Source organism: Diorhabda sublineata, chromosome 3, assembly GCF_026230105.1.
Source record: "Diorhabda sublineata isolate icDioSubl1.1 chromosome 3, icDioSubl1.1, whole genome shotgun sequence".
Taxonomy (NCBI): Eukaryota; Metazoa; Arthropoda; class Insecta; order Coleoptera; family Chrysomelidae; genus Diorhabda; species Diorhabda sublineata.
The window spans coordinates 25,757,784-25,781,217 of NC_079476.1; the positions used below are offsets into that span (position 1 = coordinate 25,757,784).

Genomic DNA, 23,434 nt, shown 5'->3' on the forward strand with positions numbered 1-23,434 from the left:
ATTCGAGTTATTTTACATTCTGATTCTATAGTTAATTGTATGTTATGAGAAATATAATATTCAGTTTTTTAGAATGCCAGAAACAGAATACAATTTGGCAACATTAATTATTTGTGACTGATATATATTTAGCTGGATACGATTTATAAAGCTGACCAAAGAAGCTTTCCTCAGCTTTATATATCTGACAACTGATTAATTACAGTGATCCATTTTTATTCACTAACATTATATAGTGCTATCAGAATCAAAACAGCTAAATAAAATCGATTCAGTATAAGGTTTACAGTCATTAAAGGTGTTGTGAACAATCAGGGTCATGCTTTGTCTGTTCATCTGATAGAATAGATATTTTTCGAAATGGTTATTTAAAAACTAAAAAATGGCATATTCTGTAAATACAACACCACTTTTACAACAACAATTCGATTCGGAAAACGAAGACGATGGTAACGATATTGTTGTAAGGGATATTAGACCTTTATTTAAACCGGAACCCGTGGATAAATTCTATGCTACCTATTTTATATTTTACATATTAGGTATCGTGACTTTACTACCTTGGAATTTTTTTATAACAGCTGATGATGTGAGTATCATTTAGAAATTTTAAAGTTTGTTGTGAATATTATATTTTATTTGCAGTATTGGATGTATAAATTTAGGAATGTTAGTAGTAATCTTAGTATTAGAGAAGATGCTCCAACGCGATCTACATTACAAGCAGAGTTTACTTCTTATTTGACTTTAACTTCGAGTTATCCTAATTTGGTATTTTTAATATTAAATACAGTCATTAGTCATAGGTAAATACGAATTAAATTATAATTTAATTTATTTATTTAAAATATTTGTTACAGAATACCTCTCAATTTAAGAATACTCGGATCACTAATTTTTATTCTTTTGTTAATGTTATTGACCTTGGTGCTAGTGAATATTGACACTGATAACTGTAAGTGATTTTTTTTAAATATTTATTCACGTAATCATAGACAAATTTAATGAACTAGAACATAGTTTTATTGTTGAGTTTACCCGAGAATAATTATTGTTAAATTTTCTATTTTATAACAAAAATATTTTTAGTTTAATATTAATATATTAGAGAATTTTTATCATCATTTAAAGTAAAATGTACAAATAATTACCATTTCAGTTTTCCATTTACCACTTCCTCATTTGCAATATTTTATTTTTTATCATTTTTAAATGTTTATCATCAAGGTTATGCATTTTAAATGATTCATTTATTTTTGTATGCCTTCAGTTATCACTTCTTATCATAATTTCTGAACATTTTAGTCAACATATTATATACATATAACTAGTTTGTAAAAAATTATGAATTTTTATGAAGAAATTCATAAAAAACTTGCAGTACGGAAAAAATGTAATGATATTAATTGCTATTATTACGCAAAACTGACAATATGACTAAAAATAATAAATTTTCACAACTGGAAACATCTTAATTCAAATATCCCCAGTTTTAATTAAATTTGAATAAAACCATTGTTCCTGTATCAGGGGAAAATATATTTTTAATGTTAGTAGCCGTGTACTATCAATCTACAACGTTGTATGATTTATTGTTTTGGAAATCGACTAATTAGGTCTGAATTTTTTATTTCCGTGTTTTAAGATATTCATTGGTATTTTATAAGCAAAATTAAGACCTCAAATTTGTACGTGATCAAAATTTTCGTGTTTATATTGGTCAAATTATATGTAATCAAAGTCGAATTAAAATTTTTTGTACGAAGAACGGAAAAAAATATAACGTGGCAACTATGTGGAGCATGATTTATAACTTATTTGAATGGACAACAACTGACTTTAATATATAATTGGGTATTTTTTTATTGTTTAATTAAATATTAATCGTGGTTGTGTATGGTTATGGTCGATATTGTTAGGTTAGGTTATGTTTTAAATAAAAAACTAATTGTGTATGGCACTTGATGTGGTTTTAAATAGATTTTAAAGAGGTAGCTCCTATATGTGAAATATCATAATCAAATCCTTTTATATATTATTTCTCTGTGGAATATTAATTTTGTTGTTAAAAGTGTTGAGTGAGGAATATTATAAATTGTCGTTAAAGTTATTTGAAGGACATTCTACTTTCAGGGCAACATGGGTTTTTTATATTGACGTTAGTCACAAGCTTATTCCTAAACAGTAAGTAATTTGTTTGTTCTTTTATCTCTAATTTGAATATTCATTTGTTTTTATTAAAATTCATTTTAATAAACTTGAAAATTCAGTGAAATAATTACATAATTGAGGTGAGAAGTTAAAGTATTTTATTGAAAAACGAAATTAAAAGACAACAAAACTTGTAGAAAGTGGTAAATTTCAATTTCCATTTTTAAAGATTCACTAAAAACTCTTTGAAGATACATTTATATAATTTTTTTATCGTATTTATATCAGTAAGTGTGAAATTGCATATATACAAGTTGTCCCGTAAAATAATCTATACAGAGTGTAAAATATGATGATTTACCTCAATATTAAGTTGTATCGTTAAAAGTGGGACCCAAAAGTATAGTTAATAAACATCCATATTTGGTGAATAGAATAACAATAGTTGTAATTTTAGTTTTCAGTCCTATTTTTGGAGGAAGTATTGTGGGAGTAGTAGGAAAGTTTTCCCCCATTTACATAACCGCTCTTATAGGGGGACAAGCATTGGGTGGAGTATTTGCAGCGTTGACTCAAATAGCTGCTTTAGCCATAGGAGCATCGTCTACACACACCGCTCTAGTTTATTTCATAATAGGAAATTGTACTATAGCTCTAGCTATAATTTTATATATTCTATTAACTCGATCAGTTTTTTTTAAATATTACTCATTCGACCAAGCTGTGATAGTTAGCGACCTACAGACAAATTCTACATTACAAGATGTCGTTTCGTACAAGGTGATTTTTAAGAAGATATGGTGCTACTGTTTTTGCGCTTTTTTTATTTATTTTATTTCAATTTCCGCGTTTCCTGGAGTCTGCGTACTTATCGAATCTGAAGGTAAAGGGCACGGTGACAAATGGAATGGTAAGTATTTTCTTTATAAATTATATTATACACGAAATATTAAATTTAAATAATAAATACCTGCAAATAACCTCAAATTCATAAACGCAAATAAAAAAGAAGAATTATCACTTTCATTTAGATAGTTCGCGGCAATAGACAACCGGAGCGTGACGTCACATCCGTCATATTGTTAACCTACGTTATAGTTCACTTTCCAAACAAGTGTTTAATTAATTTATTGTTGTATACGTTTTGTACAAAATTTATGAAACGGAAAAATCACAAATCGCTAAACATATATACGATCGTCAACGCAGTCAAAACTTTGTCGATCCCTGACCTGCGTTAACAATGGCGGTGCGTGACGTCAGCACTCCTATAGTTTATTCGCGAAAATTACGTAATCTGAGACATCAGTTCAATTTTTATATAATATATTAAATAAAGGTAAACAACAAGCTATTGAGATTAAGTGTTATCTCATGAGGCTGGGAAGTTAGACCTGAATTGAGAACATAAAGTAGTAAGTAGGGATTTGTACGTCAAGTAAAGTTAATTAACCGGGATAGTTATCCAAAATGGCTGCCGCAGAATAGACTATATCAGTGGCGTAGTATCTAAATTTACGTAGGATAAAACTATTTGTATAAAATGTTTTTACGGGTGAATAATTTATCAAAACATTATTTTAAAGGTAATACAGACATTAAAGTTGGTAATATAGAAATAAAATTTATTTCCACTAACATTATTGACCCTTAAATTATATGTTCTGATTCCAATATATTCCATAATGTTGAAAAAAGTTTATGTTGTTTTGATGATTAATTTCGTTGATTTTTGTCTAGTACTGTTTTCCAAAAGTTTTGATGGTTCTACGCCGATTTTTGTTGATTGATATGAACTTTGTAATGAATGAAAAAAATTTTTTCAAATGACAATTGTGTTGATATATAATTACGGACGAGGGCGCCACTACATTTTATTTGCACAGAATCGTAATTAAATAGAGTGATTTTAATAAAACTTGAACTAAATTAACGTTGCGATCAAATTACTTTCTACATCCTAATTCTGATCAAAGTAAAATGAATTGAACGTCTCGAACTTCTAATTACACAATTTCGATTGTTGATTTTTTTGAATAATTTAATTCTATTAATTATTCATTTCCTTAATTAAATTAAGTGATCCAGTAATAAATATTTCTCGTTTTTGTGTTTGCAAGCAGTAAATATTTAAAAATTTCCTTAGATAATTTAATTATAAACATAAACAAATGTTTGCATAATGAGAGACATTGTGCAGCATCTTGACATCGAGTTCAGGGAAATGGAAGTGTAATCGCGCATTTTTATTAATGTTGTCATCGATAATATTGTTCAAGATAAAATGGAACAATACAGAAAACAATTTGTAATACGAGATAAGATTGAAGACACTTTCTTTTATGAAACTTTCTAGTTATAAACATAAAACAAATGATATTCTTCTTTGAATTGTTTATTTAAAATGAAATTATATCATTTAACTAACATTCAACAAAATGTGGCAGAGCGTGGCATTAAGATCAGCTGTTTACTTGAAATCCAGCCGGAGCAGTGCGCAGAATCGTCACTGTACCAAGGACGGGTTTTTGATAGGGTGGAACGAACCTATTATCAACGTTATTTATTTTTGGACTTCCCATTACTTCTTGATTCTGTCATTAATACATTGTTGGTATTTTGTTTTGCAAATCTTATTTTTCATATAATATATATGCGTATAAAACATTTATTGATATTTCATGCTATAAATCAGGCAACACCGCCAGAGTGATTTATCTCGTTAACATAAAAATGAGGTTGCACTGTAGATAAATTACAATTAACATTTGTACTATTTTCTTCATAATAATTTATATAAATTATTTATATTAATCTTTTAACAATATTAGAAATATCGTTTTTATTATATAAACAATACTGCAGCTGCTCTCTATAACTATCAAGTGACAGCGCGCTTATTCTATAAGAAAAACATGGCTGCCGGTAATCAGGTGACCGTGAATTTCTCACAACAGATTTTTATTAATCTGAAATATTTCAATTAGAACGTATTCTATTTAATATTGAGTATAAGTGCTTGAATAAAACTTCATTTTTTTGTAATATAAATCATTATTTTCAGAACTTACGGTACATTTTCTCTTTTAGATGTATATTTCGTTCCAACAATAACCTACTTACTTTTTAGTATAGGTGATTATTCTGGTAGAATCATTGCTGGTAGAATACTTAAGGTAGAGTAATTTATAACACGTATATACATTAATTTTTATTTATTTAATTTATTTCCAGCCAAAAAACATCATCTTAATTACTATTTTAACTGTATCGAGGCTAATATTCATTCCATTAATTTTATTATGTAACGCACAACCCCGGTATCATTTGGCAGTTGTGTTTGACAGAGATTATCAATATATATTGATCCAATTTATATTTGCATTTACCAATGGTTACATGACTAACATCATACAAATTTTGACTTCTAAGTACGTATGTCGATAGTTTTAACTAGATTTTAGACGATTGATTTTGAATTATTTCAATTTTAGAGTCGTAGATCGACATGAAAGGGAAATCGCTTCGTGTATGACTGTCGTTTTTATAGGTATCGGAGCCGCGATAGGATCCACACTTAGTTTATTCTTGGTTAGATTATTATAAACCTAATATAGAATCGTTGTTAACATATTTATAATAAGGATAAAATATATACCATTATTTTCGTTATTGAAAGAGTTTTATTTCGATACCTAACTGATTTTAAAATTCCAGTGCGTTTCTTACTATGTATTTAATATCTATACTACGTTTACCGGCAACAACGCTCATAATTAAGTGAAAACCGAAAACATTGGTTCAACTGATGCAGATTAGTGGAATTGTATTAGTCCAGTCAAATTTTAAAATAGTTTAGTACGAATAGTAGATGTTTCATTTGGCAGAATAAAATAATTGTCATTCACTGTTTTTTTTTCTAAAATATTTTTTATTACTAGTTTTACGATACTTCTGAGATATATTCCGATTTAATGTTTTTGAGGTCATAGTTACCAAATGTACTTCCTGTTTCACCTATAATTGGATTGGCTGTTTCCGGTTCGTATTTTCAACCTGGATTCAAGAATTAAACGAGAAGTTTCATATTGAGGGGGGGGGGGCGTTCAGTAAAAGAAAAGTTAAAAAAAATTTTGTTTTTGTTTATACAACTTTCTGGTGCGGTTAGATTTGCTTTAGCTTCGATTAGGTTGTCTTAATTGGCCTATAACTCAAGAAAAATCTATCTTTTTTTATTGCGAGATGTTTTTTTCATCAATGGGAACTGCCTTTTCGTGTAATTCATATATCCAATTTAGAAAATCGAACCGGAAATCAATCCGGTGTTTGCTATAGCTGGAAGTATTGATTTCAGACATTTTGAATCTCGATAAATGGATTCTGCTTCCTCGAAAACGCCAAATTAGCGGGAAAATACAAGTTTTAGTAGTTTTATCAACAAATGAGAAAACTATCGAACGGAGAAAAGTGATACACTTTCAAGAAAATGTCTGAAAATAAGATTATCAAATAATTTTTCGCTACCATTTCTGTTCATTTTTGCAAAAATCGTTAATTAGATAAAAGAGAAATTTACTTTGAGTAATAGTTAATTTAGTTGAAATAATTTAGTTACTTGAAGACTAGTAAAATTTAAAAATTTAAAAAAAAACTTCAATCATAACTAAATTAGTCTATTTCAAAATGTAAAATTGACTGTACTATAATAAGTCGAATTTTCAACCTAATCGAATGCGGACGTTTCTAGAACGCTTAGTATGAGGTAGTCCAGGCGTAGTGCAAAATCGTGATGTCATAAAACAAGTTGGTAACATTGATTAAAACACGATGTAGTTTACGTTTATTTTTCTATCTAATTTAGATAACCAGGAACCAAAAAAGCTGAATGAGGTTAAGAAATAATATGTATTTTCGAACATAATTAAAGGTAATTAATTGATATGAGATTATTTCCTCATCGTAAAAAGTGGTTTCTTTCCATTATATTGCCATAGAATTATGTAAACGACATTTGACAGCCATTTAAACAGGGTGAAGTAGTTGATGTGGTAAAAAACTCCCCTGTCGTTTATATTTTAAGAATTCACTGTTAAATTCTACTGGGTATAACATAACTAATGTTGGGGATTAAACTACAGGGTGTAAATAAAAAAAATACAATTTAAGATGTAATTTAATTAATTTTTATAATTAATCAGATCCAGTGGAACAATATATAATCTAGTAATAACGGCAACGCAGAATATTTTTTATAATAATCATACTAAGTCTGTAAAGTTATCGATAATTTAAAAATACGAGGGTTGTTTGCAAAGTTTCCGACCTGAATATAGAGATGGCAGAACTTGAAATATGAAAAAACCGCTTTTTCATTGAAATCTCCAGATCTGATCGTCGTTGATGTTTCCTATAGAGTTTATAATGACGAAAACCATTATTTGAATATACAAAAAAAGTAAAGAGAATCTAAATTAATACAATTAAAAATAGTTTTCAGAAGAAAACAATACTCCAAGGTGAAAACTTTTCAAACAACAAATAAGAATCTTCGAATGTAATTCCAAAAAATTATTTGTTTTTGGTAAATTCGTCGTGAATTTATAAAAATATTTTTTACATTATCATTTTTTTTGAAATTGTATACAAAGAACCATTCAATTAATTATTCACGTGATATTCGATTGAATATAAAAAAGTAGAAGAAATAATGTTGCCACGTTATAAAGTAACCGAAGGTGGATCGCGCCCATCCGTCGCCATCTCAAAGATTGTTAAGGTTTTATTAAATTCCATCATCAGTATCGGCTATCAAATCAAGGTAACGCAGTACATGTCATTTGTAACAGTTTTTTATATCTCTTAAGACGATTACCCGAATTTTAGATAATTCTGATCAATTTTCTTTAATTTTTGTATTTATTTCATTATATTTTTGTTTCATCCCAATATTATCTTTTTTATGATCGATTTTTTTCTTTATTTTTAAGAACTAGTCAAATAACTTTCCATTTTTCCGAATTGAAATTGAATTAAATTATAGGCGACAAAATCGTTGACCTTCACCCCCTTATTGTGTTGCCATATCCACGAAGTGTGAATATAATTCACCAACAGTTACTAAATCACGGTTACGACTTTTATTTCTGTTATTCTCATCTCTAGTACAAACATTGTTTTACGAACTAGATTATTTCTTTCTAGATAAGATCTTCAACATTGTGTACACAAAAAATCAAATATCACGTTTTTTCACTAAAATTTGAGTGCCATTTTGATAAGAATTAAAAAATTACTTGCAAATTTGTAATCAAGCAATTGAAAATTACGAAGTTTTGTTCGATTTTTTTTATCCAAACTACATATATTGTCTTCATAATTCCAATCACATTTCCAAATATTTAAATATAACAAAATACATTGTTGTTGAATGTGAGGTTAAGTAAAATACCATCGACATATCCATCCAAGTGAAACGAATAAAAAAAGTGCCTTCAAACAATTTAATCTCAATCGGGTTGTATCGTCTGATGTCGGTTTTTAAAATCACAGCAATTTTATAGTATCATCTCGTTTGCCGATGTAAACAGAAGTTGCCATATTTATCATTGACGTAAATGAAAATAATTAACGTTAAATAACATAATAACTATGAACACTGAAATGGAAATGCCTGTGCTAAAATTACGGAAAAAATTAAATTTTTAATTGCTATCAAGATTACTACACTCTTTTGGATACAACGCGCTTTCATTTTTCGTTGTTATGACATCCTCAATTGACGCCATATTGTTGACTGGTTTTTAAATACGAGGTCGGTTCAACACGTTCGTAATACAAAATCTAGTACAAACCGCTATATGCACGAATTTTTGCGCTGTTTTGTAACCGTAGATCCACCAGATATCAAACAAAAGTAAAACTGCGAATTTATCGAAGTTTATAAATCAATAAAATAATGACTATCTTTTTTTGGTATGATCCACATTCGAATGTATTATGTCAATTATTGAGTAGATTTAATCTAGTTTTGAAAAAAGAACGACTGTTTTTTTGTTAAGAAAAAAATTATTTTACACCAGGGAAATATAAATTTACAATTATGTGCAATTTCAATGTAAAAAATGAAATTTTATGTTTCTATACTTTACTAAAGACATAGACGGAAATAAACTAATTTTCGTTAATAAAATCGTTTATTTTAATGTTCTCGATAAAGAAATTAAACTTTGAGATATAAAAAATTATTTAACAACAAATCTGTGTTTTAAAAAGTAACATATACAATGAGTAGCCCTCGTATTTTGGCCTGCAACTTTTTATATCACATTTTTGTTTAAATCGATTGATGCCCTATTGTTGTCGTTTCTAATACGAGGGCTTATCAAGAAGTTCATGCAGCAAAATGACATCTGTTCCTTAATACAACAACAAATCTACTCCCAGGATAAAATCTATGAGAAATTGGCCATAAAAATTAATTTTTTGAAGATTATCTATTAGAAAACTTGTCTGAAACAATAAAAAATACTTTATATATAGTTATGAGCAGTAATTTTCAGAAAATGTCTAAACTATGAGATTGAAATGTTATTTTTAGTGAAAACTTTTGTAATATGAACATTTTGTACTGAAAAAAGAGTACAAATGTGCCCTAAGCTACAGATAAACCTTTTTTTTCGAAAATATAATTGAAATGGGGTCCTTACCCCTAATTATAGCAACAAAAAATGATCTGATTATGTCTGTTCTTTAATACAACAAATTTACTCCCAGGATAAAATCTATTGAGAATTGGCCTTAAAAATTGATTTTTTGAAGATTATCTATTAGAAAACTTGTCGAAAACAATAGAAAATACTCTATATAGAGTTACGAGCTGTAATTTTCAAAAAATGTCTAAACTATGGGATTGAAATGTTATTTTTAGTGGAAACTTTTGTAATATGAACATTTTGACTGAAAAAAGAGTAAAAATGTACCCTAAGCTACAGATAAACCATTGATTTTCAAAAATATAAGGGAAATGGGGTACCTTGCTATCAAAATTTGGTTCTGATTAAATTAAATAGACAACTATGACCTTGAAAAAAGTTTGAACCTAGACAATTACAAACAATTACCAACAAATATAATGGCAATTTCACACATAGTTGCCAATTTGATGTTTCTGCTGGGATTATTATACCTAAAAAGGTAGTAGAAGACTTGGTATTAGCTGTAAAATATTTTATTTCACACCAGAATCAATATTTTTCCAAATAACCCAATTTTTTCGGAAAATTTTCGTTGTTTTCCTCATTTTTTCGACTAAATTTCAATTCCCTGGGAAATTGCTAATCAATAAGGTCATTTAATAATAAAAGAAGTTATTTCGGAACTATTAAATGTTATCAACTGTATTATTAATAAATGCACGAAATAACATCACATTCAACAACTTTTGAAAAAAAAACTTGAAAGGAATGAATGTTTTCTAATCACATTTAAAGTACGCCATGACAAGTACACAAGAATCGTATACTTGAAAAACACCTACACATTTTTAAAGCTTAATAAAAAAATAAAAGCCTCTCTTGATGACTTGCAGATAACATGTGCCATCCTCTTTTTATACTCAAGTATTGCAGTATAGCGCGGATACAAATGATGAGCCCTGAAAATCATTAACAAATCGATTTCATTATATTCACGAAACATTTTTTACTTACCAAAAGTCATTATAAGCCACCACAACCAACTGTTATCTTTTGAAGCTAATTCTGTTGAGTGTTGTACAATAAAAGTCCATTTTGCCAATGACAAACCAAAGCCGGACAAGGCCCCATACCTTGAAGCGATTGTATGACAAAAACACATTAATAATAAAAATCCTATCCAGTTAAAAATAAAAGCGACTGAAATAAAAACAAACATGTAATAATCAATATTAAAGTTTAAATGAATAATTACCAAAGAAAGCGATATAAAACATAAAATCTGTTCCTAATAAAGATGTATCCACATCTTCAGGATTCTCTGTATCAATAGTTATAACCCTTTGTCCTGGACGAAATGGTAATGGCTGAAAAGTCGATAAACGTCATATTGAATCAATTTTTTACCGAAATATTTACCCTTGTTGTGGGAGAATTAATTGGTATTGGAATATCCTGCTCTTCCAAATGTTTTTCTCGTTGGACTTCTTCATATGTGGGTAATTTGGTACCCTTTGTAGCAACCTCGTAAGGTGGGGGTGCATAATAATCTGCTTTTGGTGGCGGTATTTCCTCACTAGATGTACTAGCAGATATATTTACTGGGCTTGATACTGGACTGGATGCAGCACTAGGTAGGTTATTGTCTACAGTGATTTCTTGTTGATTCTATTATTAATATCGATTATTTAATAAACATTTTTATACTATTTTTTCTTTATAAACGTCATTTTAAAATTACCTTCCTTTAAAAAAGTATTACACACACATTGTTCATTAAAAACAATGTTACAAAATATTAATTCAATATGAAACAATATACATTTCTAAAAAAGTCAACCAACAACTAATACATCGATTGGAATTTATTATCGTATTATGAAACGCTATGTATAAATATTATTGTTACACAGGTCATTTTTTGCTGATTAAATTGTTTTTATTACAAACAATCCTACATATGAATTTACACTTCAAACAGATGTTAGGGCTATTTTATCATATTATATACTTTATAAAATTGAATATTGGATGAATTTTTCCTATACTTTAGACCCGATTAACTATAAAATTGTTAAAATGACCCTAATACATAGAATTAAAAATGTCGACGTACATTTTGTTGTCCATTGTTTGAATCGGGCGGAGTCGGTTCCATTATTCCTTAGAATTAATGATTTTGTTCTTATTTAACAAATATTTTAACACTATATAAAGTTAATTATATATTAAATACCATTTCAAAATGTTTTCACATCAGTAAAGACAAAAACTTCTGACACTTGCTTCAAAACGTCAAATTTACTGTCAAAAATCTTGACAGCGCTTAATTTCGACCAATGAAAAGTCAAGGAAAGCATCACGTTTCGAATTGCGTGAATGATTAGTTATTGATCCTGTGATAATATCGATACATTTTTTTTTCTTTAAATTTTAATTACTGAATATAATGAGCAATCGATTTATAAATATACCAGAAGTATTTAGTTGATTCTTATTATGAGTATTTATTAATTACTCGTTTAATTTAAATCGATTTTAAGCAACTAACAACTATTAATCCAATTCTATTGTAGATATTCGTATTTCTTTTTTGAATATATGAAACATCACTTGAAATTTGGTATAAATGATAAGTTAATAATAAATTTGGTATTATTATAATCAATATTTCATATGATACGTTTAAAAAATTAATATTGTCACAAGTCGAAAGTAATCGATTCTTATCTGTATTCGATTCTGAGGAATCCCTATGTTTATGATCTCTCTCTAGTTGATATATTTCGCCGGAAGGATCGCTACTAATTCAAAACAATTTATCAAAAAGTAACTAAATGCAACAGTTGACAGCCAACTTCTTCGGTGATTGTGTGTGTGTTTAATGTTTATGGTGTCTTTCGTCATATTTACTTATCATTTTTCGATGTTTTAAATAAATTTATTTATTATTTTTCACGTATTTGTTTTACAATAAGTTGTTGTTCTTTTATTAGTTCTTATTTTAACGTCCCGAAAAACATTTTAAACTATTAAAACTTGTTCAAGTGTCTGAAGGATACCGAGTGGAATGATTTTATAAAGGTATGTAGTCATGTGTGTCTTGATCTACTTTATTACTTAAAATAGAACCGAGGATACGATTCACCGACATCTCGAATTCTTCGGTGTTATTTCGAAAAGTTTTAAAACAACATGTATAACTAACCTACGTTAGTTGTTTGTATAGGATGATAGACAGCTGTATAGATTAGTCAAGTCGTTTGTATGACATAAATTATCAGTATGTTTGTTTCAATTTTACGAACAAAGAATACACTCTTGAGTCATGTAATGGATAGTATTATCAAAAAAGTAATTAGTTAATGCTTTGTGATAAAAATATTAATTAGAAAAAAATATATTTATACAGGAGAAATAATTGAGATATATTGAGAGAATAACAAGCGATCTTTATTTTAAAATATTTTACTCGTATGAGTCATACCCCCTGCAGTTTATTCAGGCAATGATGGAGTTTATTTGTATATTATACAATCTGGGAATATTTCAAACTGTTGTTGAATTATTACTTCTATTCAAATGTATATTCATTTAGATAATTAATGAAAGTGTATTTCACACAATTTTTGATTTTAAAATATTTACATATCCAGTAATTGTTGAAACGAACCACTTGAATGAATAATTAGATTGGAAATCCAATCAGAGCAAAAAAATCAACAGACCGATATTTTTTTAAGAAACACTGTTATAAGTATTTACAGAAGCATAAAAAAATCGTACAAAGTAACATTGAGATAAATTCTGTTGAAATTCTTTCAGCATCTCGCGTGACCTTGAATTAAATTTTATCGATTCACCTACCAAATATGGTAGGTAACTGATCTGATTCGGTACTTTCATTAATTTCGTAATTATTCCGAATAGGAGAAAAATGAAAAAGTATAACAAATATTTATTTTTAATTCTGTGTATTTATGTCGTAACTTTGGTTTACAGAAATTAAATATTTACTGTTTTTCGTGTGTACTTAAGGCTTGTAATAGGAAGCGAATTTATATAGTAAATATACATATTTATACAGTCGGAAACCGAAATTTTGTTGGTTTTTAAATGGTATTTTTGATGATTTTAACGTTTCCAACCAATATTAAAGCTGAATAAAATTCTACTCTGGGCGAGACTGATCTTTAGACATAGTAAGCACCCTATTCACCAGATTTAGCCCCCTCTGTTACCAGATTTAAAAAAATTTCTTAGTGGTCAAAGATTTTTCAAAATTTTTGTGTTTTCTTTGTTGGGTCAGGTACTTATGGGACAATCCTCTTATGCCGCCACAATCGTAAAATTCCATAGGGATTATAAGCTTCCTATTTAAGCATTTTTATTGTTAAGTACTTGATTTTTATTGTAGTCATGAAGAAGTATGTAAGAAAGTGTCTATTGACGAATTCTGAGAAAGGTTTAGGCCGAGGCTAAAACTCGGGGGTCAGGTACATCAAGTGGTTATAATAATAGGTAGTAAAAATTAGATAAAAGGATACCTTTACTATGAAAGATGTCATAAAGCTAAAATGGTAGATGGAAGAAACAAGTTTTATATAAAATATTGAATAAATAAGATAGAATCTAAGATATAAATGAGAGGAATCCAATAAAAACTTTTGAATTTAGCTATTAACTATATTTATCTTAGTGTAGTATAGTTTTATGGTATGGAGTACAACGTAGAGCATAGACTACTACTTCTAAACGATCTTAATCGATAATACACGACGTAGATTCCCCGCTCGTTTCGATACTGATCGATTTCGATTCGAATCGATTTCGATTTTTATTTAATGTGATTGAATTGTTTACAGTTGGAATTTTTTTGTTTCGATTTCAATTTCGTGTTTTGTAAAGTTAAATAACGATCGTAGGTGTGTTTTTTTTACATGAGAAAGCGACGCGGAAATTTAACTCACGACCTAGTCGGATTTTTCGCTTATTTTTCGTGGGTTAAAGGTTACTCAGTTTCTTAGTACCGAGAATTAACCTACTTTTAAGCGTTACGGCGTATCGATTATGTGTTAAACATCGAAATTCATTAGCCATTATACGTTCCCTTTTCGTTTTGTTTATATGTCGTGACATTTAAGTTAATAAGATAACGTTCAAATTTTTCTATTTTTAGAAGAATAACGATGAAGGGATGTTTATAATGGTGGGTAATTTGACAGCGTCTGTTATTATAGCTGATTAATAATAATACAATGACTAAATTTAGTATAATGGAATTATCATAAGATTGATATGTTGTTCGTGATATACTTTTTTTTTTGGTGGTACTAATAAAGCGATGTTATTTGCATTTTCATGTGACAACTAGACTATCGCTTCTGATAATAATTTTGTCATTTATCAGTTTTCCCTGCTTTAAAATGAGTTATAGTCCATTCGTTCAGCAAATATGACTGATTTAGACAATAACTTTTTCAATATTTAGTTCAGTCTACTACAGGATCGGTTATAGTCCATTCGTATGGCAAATACGATTGTTTAAGACAATAAATTTCTCATTTTTGAGTTATCTTCACTATAAAATAGGTTATAGTCCATTCGTAAAACAAATAAGATTGACTTAGACAATAATCTACTTTATTTTTTCATTTTCTTCGCGATAAGATAGGTTATAGTCCATTCGAATAGCAAATACGATTGATATAGATAATAATCTTCTCCATTTTTTTTCATTTTACCCACTATAAAATACGTTATAGTCCATTCGTATAAGAAATAGGATTGTTTTAGACAATAAATTTCTCATTTTTGAGTTATATTTACTGATAAAGGGGTTATGGTCCATTCGTATGGCAAATACGATTTTTTTGAACAATAAATTTCTCATTTTCGAGTTATATTTACTGTAAAATGGGTTATAGTCCATTCATATAACAAATAAGATTGATTTAGACAATAATCTACTTTATTTTTTCATTTTCTTCGCGATAAGATAGGTTATAGTTCATTCGAATAGCAAATACGATTGATATAGATAATAATCTTCTCCATTTTTTTTCATTTTACCCACTATAAAATACGTTATAGTCCATTCGTATAAGAAATACGATTGTTTTAGACAATAAATTTCTCATTTTTGAGTTATATTTACTGATAAAGGGGTTATGGTCCATTCGTATGGCAAATACGATTTTTTTGAACAATAAATTTCTCATTTTCGAGTTATATTTACTGTAAAATGGGTTATAGTCCATTCGTATAACAAATAAGATTGATTTAGACAATAATCTACTTTATTTTTTCATTTTCTTCGCGATAAGATAGGTTATAGTTCATTCGAATAGCAAATACGATTGATATAGATAATAATCTTCTCCATTTTTTTTCATTTTACCCACTATAAAATACGTTATAGTCCATTCGTATAAGAAATAGGATTGTTTTAGACAATAAATTTCTCATTTTTGAGTTATATTTACTGATAAAGGGGTTATGGTCCATTCGTATGGCAAATACGATTTTTTTGAACAATAAATTTCTCATTTTCGAGTTATATTTACTGTAAAATGGGTTATAGTCCATTCGTATAACAAATAAGATTGATTTAGACAATAATCTACTTTATTTTTTCATTTTCTTCGCGATAAGATAGGTTAATAGTCCATTCGAATAGCAAATACGATTGATATAGATAATAATCTTCTCCATTTTTTTTCATTTTACCCACTATAAAATACGTTATAGTCCATTCGTATAAGAAATAGGATTGTTTTAGACAATAAATTTCTCATTTTTGAGTTATATTTACTGATAAAGGGGTTATGGTCCATTCGTATGGCAAATACGATTTTTTGAACAATAAATTTCTCATTTTCGAGTTATATTTACTGTAAAATGGGTTATAGTCCATTCGTATAACAAATAAGATTGATTTAGACAATAATCTACTTTATTTTTTCATTTTCTTCGCGATAAGATAGGTTAATAGTCCATTCGAATAGCAAATACGATTGATATAGATAATAATCTTCTCCATTTTTTTTCATTTTACCCACTATAAAATACGTTATAGTCCATTCGTATAAGAAATACGATTGTTTTAGACAATAAATTTCTCATTTTTGAGTTATATTTACTGATAAAGGGGTTATGGTCCATTCGTATGGCAAATACGATTTTTTTGAACAATAAATTTCTCATTTTCGAGTTATATTTACTGTAAAATGGGTTAGAGTCCATTCGTATAACAAATAAGATTGATTTAGACAATAATCTACTTTATTTTTTCATTTTCTTCGCGATAAGATAGGTTATAGTCCATTCGAATAGCAAATACGATTGATATAGATAATAATCTTCTCCATTTTTTTTCATTTTACCCACTATAAAATACGTTATAGTCCATTCGTATAAGAAATAGGATTGTTTTAGACAATAAATTTCTCATTTTTGAGTTATATTTACTGATAAAGGGGTTATGGTCCATTCGTATGGCAAATACGATTTTTTTGAACAATAAATTTCTCATTTTCGAGTTATATTTACTGTAAAATGGGTTATAGTCCATTCGTATAACAAATAAGATTGATTTAGACAATAATCTACTTTATTTTTTCATTTTCTTCGCGATAAGATAGGTTATAGTTCATTCGAATAGCAAATACGATTGATATAGATAATAATCTTCTCCATTTTTTTTCATTTTACCCACTATAAAATACGTTATAGTCCATTCGTATAAGAAATACGATTGTTTTAGACAATAAATTTCTCATTTTTGAGTTATATTTACTGATAAAGGGGTTATGGTCCATTCGTATGGCAAATACGATTTTTTTGAACAATAAATTTCTCATTTTCGAGTTATATTTACTGTAAAATGGGTTATAGTCCATTCGTATAACAAATAAGATTGATTTAGACAATAATCTACTTTATTTTTTCATTTTCTTCGCGATAAGATAGGTTATAGTTCATTCGAATAGCAAATACGATTGATATAGATAATAATCTTCTCCATTTTTTTTCATTTTACCCACTATAAAATACGTTATAGTCCATTCGTATAAGAAATAGGATTGTTTTAGACAATAAATTTCTCATTTTTGAGTTATATTTACTGATAAAGGGGTTATGGTCCATTCGTATGGCAAATACGATTTTTTTGAACAATAAATTTCTCATTTTCGAGTTATATTTACTGTAAAATGGGTTATAGTCCATTCGTATAACAAATAAGATTGATTTAGACAATAATCTACTTTATTTTTTCATTTTCTTCGCGATAAGATAGGTTATAGTTCATTCGAATAGCAAATACGATTGATATAGATAATAATCTTCTCCATTTTTTTTCATTTTACCCACTATAAAATACGTTATAGTCCATTCGTATAAGAAATAGGATTGTTTTAGACAATAAATTTCTCATTTTTGAGTTATATTTACTGATAAAGGGGTTATGGTCCATTCGTATGGCAAATACGATTTTTTTGAACAATAAATTTCTCATTTTCGAGTTATATTTACTGTAAAATGGGTTATAGTCCATTCGTATAACAAATAAGATTGATTTAGACAATAATCTACTTTATTTTTTCATTTTCTTCGCGATAAGATAGGTTATAGTCCATTCGAATAGCAAATACGATTGATATAGATAATAATCTTCTCCATTTTTTTTCATTTTACCCACTATAAAATACGTTATAGTCCATTCGTATAAGAAATAGGATTGTTTTAGACAATAAATTTCTCATTTTTGAGTTATATTTACTGATAAAGGGGTTATGGTCCATTCGTATGGCAAATACGATTTTTTTGAACAATAAATTTCTCATTTTCGAGTTATATTTACTGTAAAATGGGTTATAGTCCATTCGTATAACAAATAAGATTGATTTAGACAATAATCTACTTTATTTTTTCATTTTCTTCGCGATAAGATAGGTTATAGTCCATTCGAATAGCAAATACGATTGATATAGATAATAATCTTCTCCATTTTTTTTCATTTTACCCACTATAAAATACGTTATAGTCCATTCGTATAAGAAATACGATTGTTTTAGACAATAAATTTCTCATTTTTGAGTTATATTTACTGATAAAGGGGTTATGGTCCATTCGTATGGCAAATACGATTTTTTGAACAATAAATTTCTCATTTTCGAGTTATATTTACTGTAAAATGGGTTATAGTCCATTCGTATAACAAATAAGATTGATTTAGACAATAATCTACTTTATTTTTTCATTTTCTTCGCGATAAGATAGGTTAATAGTCCATTCGAATAGCAAATACGATTGATATAGATAATAATCTTCTCCATTTTTTTTCATTTTACCCACTATAAAATACGTTATAGTCCATTCGTATAAGAAATACGATTGTTTTAGACAATAAATTTCTCATTTTTGAGTTATATTTACTGATAAAGGGGTTATGGTCCATTCGTATGGCAAATACGATTTTTTTGAACAATAAATTTCTCATTTTCGAGTTATATTTACTGTAAAATGGGTTAGAGTCCATTCGTATAACAAATAAGATTGATTTAGACAATAATCTACTTTATTTTTTCATTTTCTTCGCGATAAGATAGGTTATAGTCCATTCGAATAGCAAATACGATTGATATAGATAATAATCTTCTCCATTTTTTTTCATTTTACCCACTATAAAATACGTTATAGTCCATTCGTATAAGAAATAGGATTGTTTTAGACAATAAATTTCTCATTTTTCAGTTATATTTACTGATAAAGGGGTTATGGTCCATTCGTATGGCAAATACGATTTTTTTGAACAATAAATTTCTCATTTTCGAGTTATATTTACTGTAAAATGGGTTATAGTCCATTCGTATAACAAATAAGATTGATTTAGACAATAATCTACTTTATTTTTTCATTTTCTTCGCGATAAGATAGGTTATAGTCCATTCGAATAGCAAATACGATTGATATAGATAATAATCTTCTCCATTTTTTTTCATTTTACCCACTATAAAATACGTTATAGTCCATTCGTATAAGAAATACGATTGTTTTAGACAATAAATTTTTCATTTTTGAGTTATATTTACTGATAAAGGGGTTATGGTCCATTCGTATGGCAAATACGATTTTTTTGAACAATAAATTTCTCATTTTCGAGTTATATTTACTGTAAAATGGGTTATAGTCCATTCGTATAACAAATAAGATTGATTTAGACAATAATCTACTTTATTTTTTCATTTTCTTCGCGATAAGATAGGTTATAGTCCATTCGAATAGCAAATACGATTGATATAGATAATAATCTTCTCCATTTTTTTTCATTTTACCCACTATAAAATACGTTATAGTCCATTCGTATAAGAAATAGGATTGTTTTAGACAATAAATTTCTCATTTTTGAGTTATATTTACTGATAAAGGGGTTATGGTCCATTCGTATGGCAAATACGATTTTTTTGAACAATAAATTTCTCATTTTCGAGTTATATTTACTGTAAAATGGGTTATAGTCCATTCGTATAACAAATAAGATTGATTTAGACAATAATCTACTTTATTTTTTCATTTTCTTCGCGATAAGATAGGTTATAGTCCATTCGAATAGCAAATACGATTGATATAGATAATAATCTTCTCCATTTTTTTTCATTTTACCCACTATAAAATACGTTATAGTCCATTCGTATAAGAAATAGGATTGTTTTAGACAATAAATTTCTCATTTTTGAGTTATATTTACTGATAAAGGGGTTATGGTCCATTCGTATGGCAAATACGATTTTTTTGAACAATAAATTTCTCATTTTCGAGTTATATTTACTGTAAAATGGGTTATAGTCCATTCGTATAACAAATAAGATTGATTTAGACAATAATCTACTTTATTTTTTCATTTTCTTCGCGATAAGATAGGTTATAGTCCATTCGAATAGCAAATACGATTGATATAGATAATAATCTTCTCCATTTTTTTTCATTTTACCCACTATAAAATACGTTATAGTCCATTCGTATAAGAAATAGGATTGTTTTAGACAATAAATTTCTCATTTTTGAGTTATATTTACTGATAAAGGGGTTATGGTCCATTCGTATGGCAAATACGATTTTTTTGAACAATAAATTTCTCATTTTCGAGTTATATTTACTGTAAAATGGGTTATAGTCCATTCGTATAACAAATAAGATTGATTTAGACAATAATCTACTTTATTTTTTCATTTTCTTCGCGATAAGATAGGTTATAGTCCATTCGAATAGCAAATACGATTGATATAGATAATAATCTTCTCCATTTTTTTTCATTTTACCCACTATAAAATACGTTATAGTCCATTCGTATAAGAAATAGGATTGTTTTAGACAATAAATTTCTCATTTTTGAGTTATATTTACTGATAAAGGGGTTATGGTCCATTCGTATGGCAAATACGATTTTTTTGAACAATAAATTTCTCATTTTCGAGTTATATTTACTGTAAAATGGGTTATAGTCCATTCGTATAACAAATAAGATTGATTTAGACAATAATCTACTTTATTTTTTCATTTTCTTCGCGATAAGATAGGTTATAGTCCATTCGAATAGCAAATACGATTGATATAGATAATAATCTTCTCCATTTTTTTTCATTTTACCCACTATAAAATACGTTATAGTCCATTCGTAAAACAAATACTATTGGTTGATAACATAATTTCTTCATTTTCCTGTGGAACTTATTAAAAATAATGCAGTCATATTAACAAAAACCTAACAAATGAATCCGTTATATAAAAAATATATAAAACTAGCGATGTTGTCAATTTTTAAGAAATCAATGTTGCCATATCTTAAACTCTCGTATGGGTAACTCTTCACAATTGTGCGATTCAAATAAAAAATTACGTTTAAAAATAATTATTCGTAAGACTATTTTTTAATCGTCGTATATAAAAGTGAAATTTCACATTTTATATAATTCAATCAACGTACAGGTACTTTTTGGTATTAGTCACGCACAAATCATTTTTTCACTTCACCCATTTATAAAATTTAAAACAAAAACCTACGACAAAGCAATTTGTGACCGATTATTTGTTCAACAATACAAATGATTTACTAATTTCAGTTTCTCATTGTTTGACTTTTTTTTAACATTCGTAATGATGGTACGTAATCCATATTTTCTCTCGGTAATGAGCTGAATATTTCACTTGCAAATCTTCATTTTTATTTTCATTTCGAACAATACGTTGTAGTTTTCTTCTATGGTAATCGTAACATCTTATTCGATCGATATTTTTCAAAACGACACCATGAAATTTCATCGGAATTCAAGACAAAACAACAGCATCTCGAAGACATTCAAACCAATGGATCCAAAAGAGTTTCGTGTGTTAATTTGTCATTGTACAAGCTCACAAATGGTTTCAAAACTGTTGCCCAGACTCTATTCTATCGAAAAGAACCATTTGCTGAATTTAAACGTTCTGATCTTCGTTATATCAAAAAAATCCAAAAATCGATTATTTCTAATCGAAAATTGGAATTGCGTGAGATAGCTGAGGTCTTGGATATATCAGAAGACAATTTATTCACAATTATCCATGAACATTTGACCATGAGAAAGCTTTTTTAAAAATGGGCGTCGCGTTTACTCAGAGGCGATCAAAAACAACAACATGTTGATGATTCAGAGCAGTATTTGGACATGTTTACACGTAATAATAATAATTTTTTGTGTCTATATGTGATAATAGTTCCATCACTTCACTCTGCAATCAAAACAATCATCATCTGAATGGACTGCAGTCAGAGAACCAGGTTCGAAGCCACAACAGTCAGCTGGGCTCAGTATGTTGGAATGCGCATGGAATATTGTTGTTAGACCGTTTGAATGCAAAAATTAAGGAAATACGGCCTTATATCATGAAGAAAAAAATCACTGTTTCATCAAGACAATGCATCGATGGTTAATATGAACGAATTACACCACCTCATCCACCGTATAGTCCAGATTTGGCTCCCGGTGACTACCGATACCAGAAATTCAGCCCAAATGAAGCTAAAGAAGCGTTGGAATGATTGTATTGCTCTCGAAGAAGATTAACTTGATGAATATAATCGATTTTTGGTACAAAATGTGTTTTTTTACATAGTCAAACGACTTTTCTTGCGCTGTTACGAAAATTCCACCTTTAGGTCGTTGTAAAAACAGATGAAATGTGTTATATCAGATAATAGTATAATTAAACTAGAATAATTATGTGAAAAAAAAATGTAAACACGCCTTTAAAAACTAGAATAAAATGAAAATAGAAAGAGTGTGAGAAACTTAGTGCTTTACTGAACCTCTTATATTTACCTGTCAGGTAACTGTAAACATATTTAGACCAACAGTGTATCTTCAAGCCTATGATCCTCAACAATAATGAAAAATGTGAAGAACAAGTTTTATAAAAGGCAACTAAAGGTCGACGAACCTTTTCCTCTTCATTCAACTCTACTACTGATGCGGATAAGAGCTGGGAGGTTTCATGTTATTTTTAGTAACTTTTTTTTCGTTATTTTTCCACAAAATCATTTTAATGATGAT

General features: G+C 28.2%; 3 protein-coding genes across 6 annotated transcripts in view; 2 read left to right on the forward strand and 1 right to left on the reverse strand.

The window, feature by feature from the left end:
• Positions 1 to 153: 153 nt before the first annotated feature.
• LOC130440943 (equilibrative nucleoside transporter 3-like) lies at positions 154 to 5,823 on the forward strand. Its single transcript, XM_056774347.1, has 8 exons — positions 154 to 589; positions 646 to 806; positions 861 to 955; positions 2,134 to 2,184; positions 2,609 to 3,061; positions 5,242 to 5,327; positions 5,386 to 5,582; positions 5,646 to 5,823. The coding sequence occupies exons 1-8, from the start codon at positions 383 to 385 to the stop codon at positions 5,755 to 5,757; spliced, it is 1,362 nt and encodes a 453-aa protein (XP_056630325.1). The 5' UTR covers positions 154 to 382; the 3' UTR covers positions 5,758 to 5,823.
• Positions 5,824 to 7,306: 1,483 nt separating this feature from the next.
• Positions 7,307 to 12,181, reverse strand: LOC130440915 (NEDD4 family-interacting protein 2). Of its 2 annotated transcripts, none has more exons than XM_056774282.1 (5): positions 11,962 to 12,181; positions 11,265 to 11,513; positions 11,101 to 11,212; positions 10,860 to 11,045; positions 7,307 to 10,804 (listed from the first exon to the last, which is right to left on the reverse strand). In XM_056774282.1, exons 1-5 carry the CDS (start codon positions 12,001 to 12,003, stop codon positions 10,701 to 10,703), a joined length of 693 nt encoding a protein of 230 aa, XP_056630260.1. In that variant the 5' UTR covers positions 12,004 to 12,181; the 3' UTR covers positions 7,307 to 10,700. The 2 variants fall into 2 exon arrangements, with proteins under 2 accessions (XP_056630260.1, XP_056630261.1); XM_056774283.1 differs by having other exon boundaries at positions 12,082 to 12,149.
• Positions 12,182 to 12,624: 443 nt separating this feature from the next.
• LOC130440913 (uncharacterized) overlaps positions 12,625 to 23,434 on the forward strand; it is a 65,620-nt gene continuing 54,810 nt past the window's right edge. For 2 of the 3 annotated variants that reach the window (XM_056774275.1, XM_056774279.1), the window contains exon 1: positions 12,625 to 12,929. The gene's annotated coding sequence lies outside the window, so the exon portion shown is untranslated. The remainder of the gene's footprint in view (positions 12,930 to 23,434) is intronic. The other variant, XM_056774281.1, reaches the window with a different exon arrangement.

What these genes read in the sequence shown, in the direction of transcription:
- LOC130440943 (XM_056774347.1), top strand. Translation starts at nt 383, where the DNA reads ATGGCATATTCTGTAAATACAACACCACTTTTACAACAACAATTCGAT. An exon ending in TTGCTGGTAGAATACTTAAG is followed by an intron (nt 5,328 to 5,385) that starts GTAGAGTAATTT and finishes ATTTATTTCCAG; the next exon opens with CCAAAAAACATCATCTTAAT. An exon ending in ATACAAATTTTGACTTCTAA is followed by an intron (nt 5,583 to 5,645) that starts GTACGTATGTCG and finishes TTTCAATTTTAG; the next exon opens with AGTCGTAGATCGACATGAAA.
- LOC130440915 (XM_056774282.1), bottom strand. Translation starts at nt 12,003, where the DNA reads ATGGAACCGACTCCGCCCGATTCAAACAATGGACAACAAAAT. An exon ending in GTTTTATATCGCTTTCTTTG is followed by an intron (nt 11,046 to 11,100) that starts GTAATTATTCAT and finishes TTTTTATTTCAG; the next exon opens with TCGCTTTTATTTTTAACTGG. An exon ending in GTGGCTTATAATGACTTTTG is followed by an intron (nt 10,805 to 10,859) that starts GTAAGTAAAAAA and finishes AATGATTTTCAG; the next exon opens with GGCTCATCATTTGTATCCGC.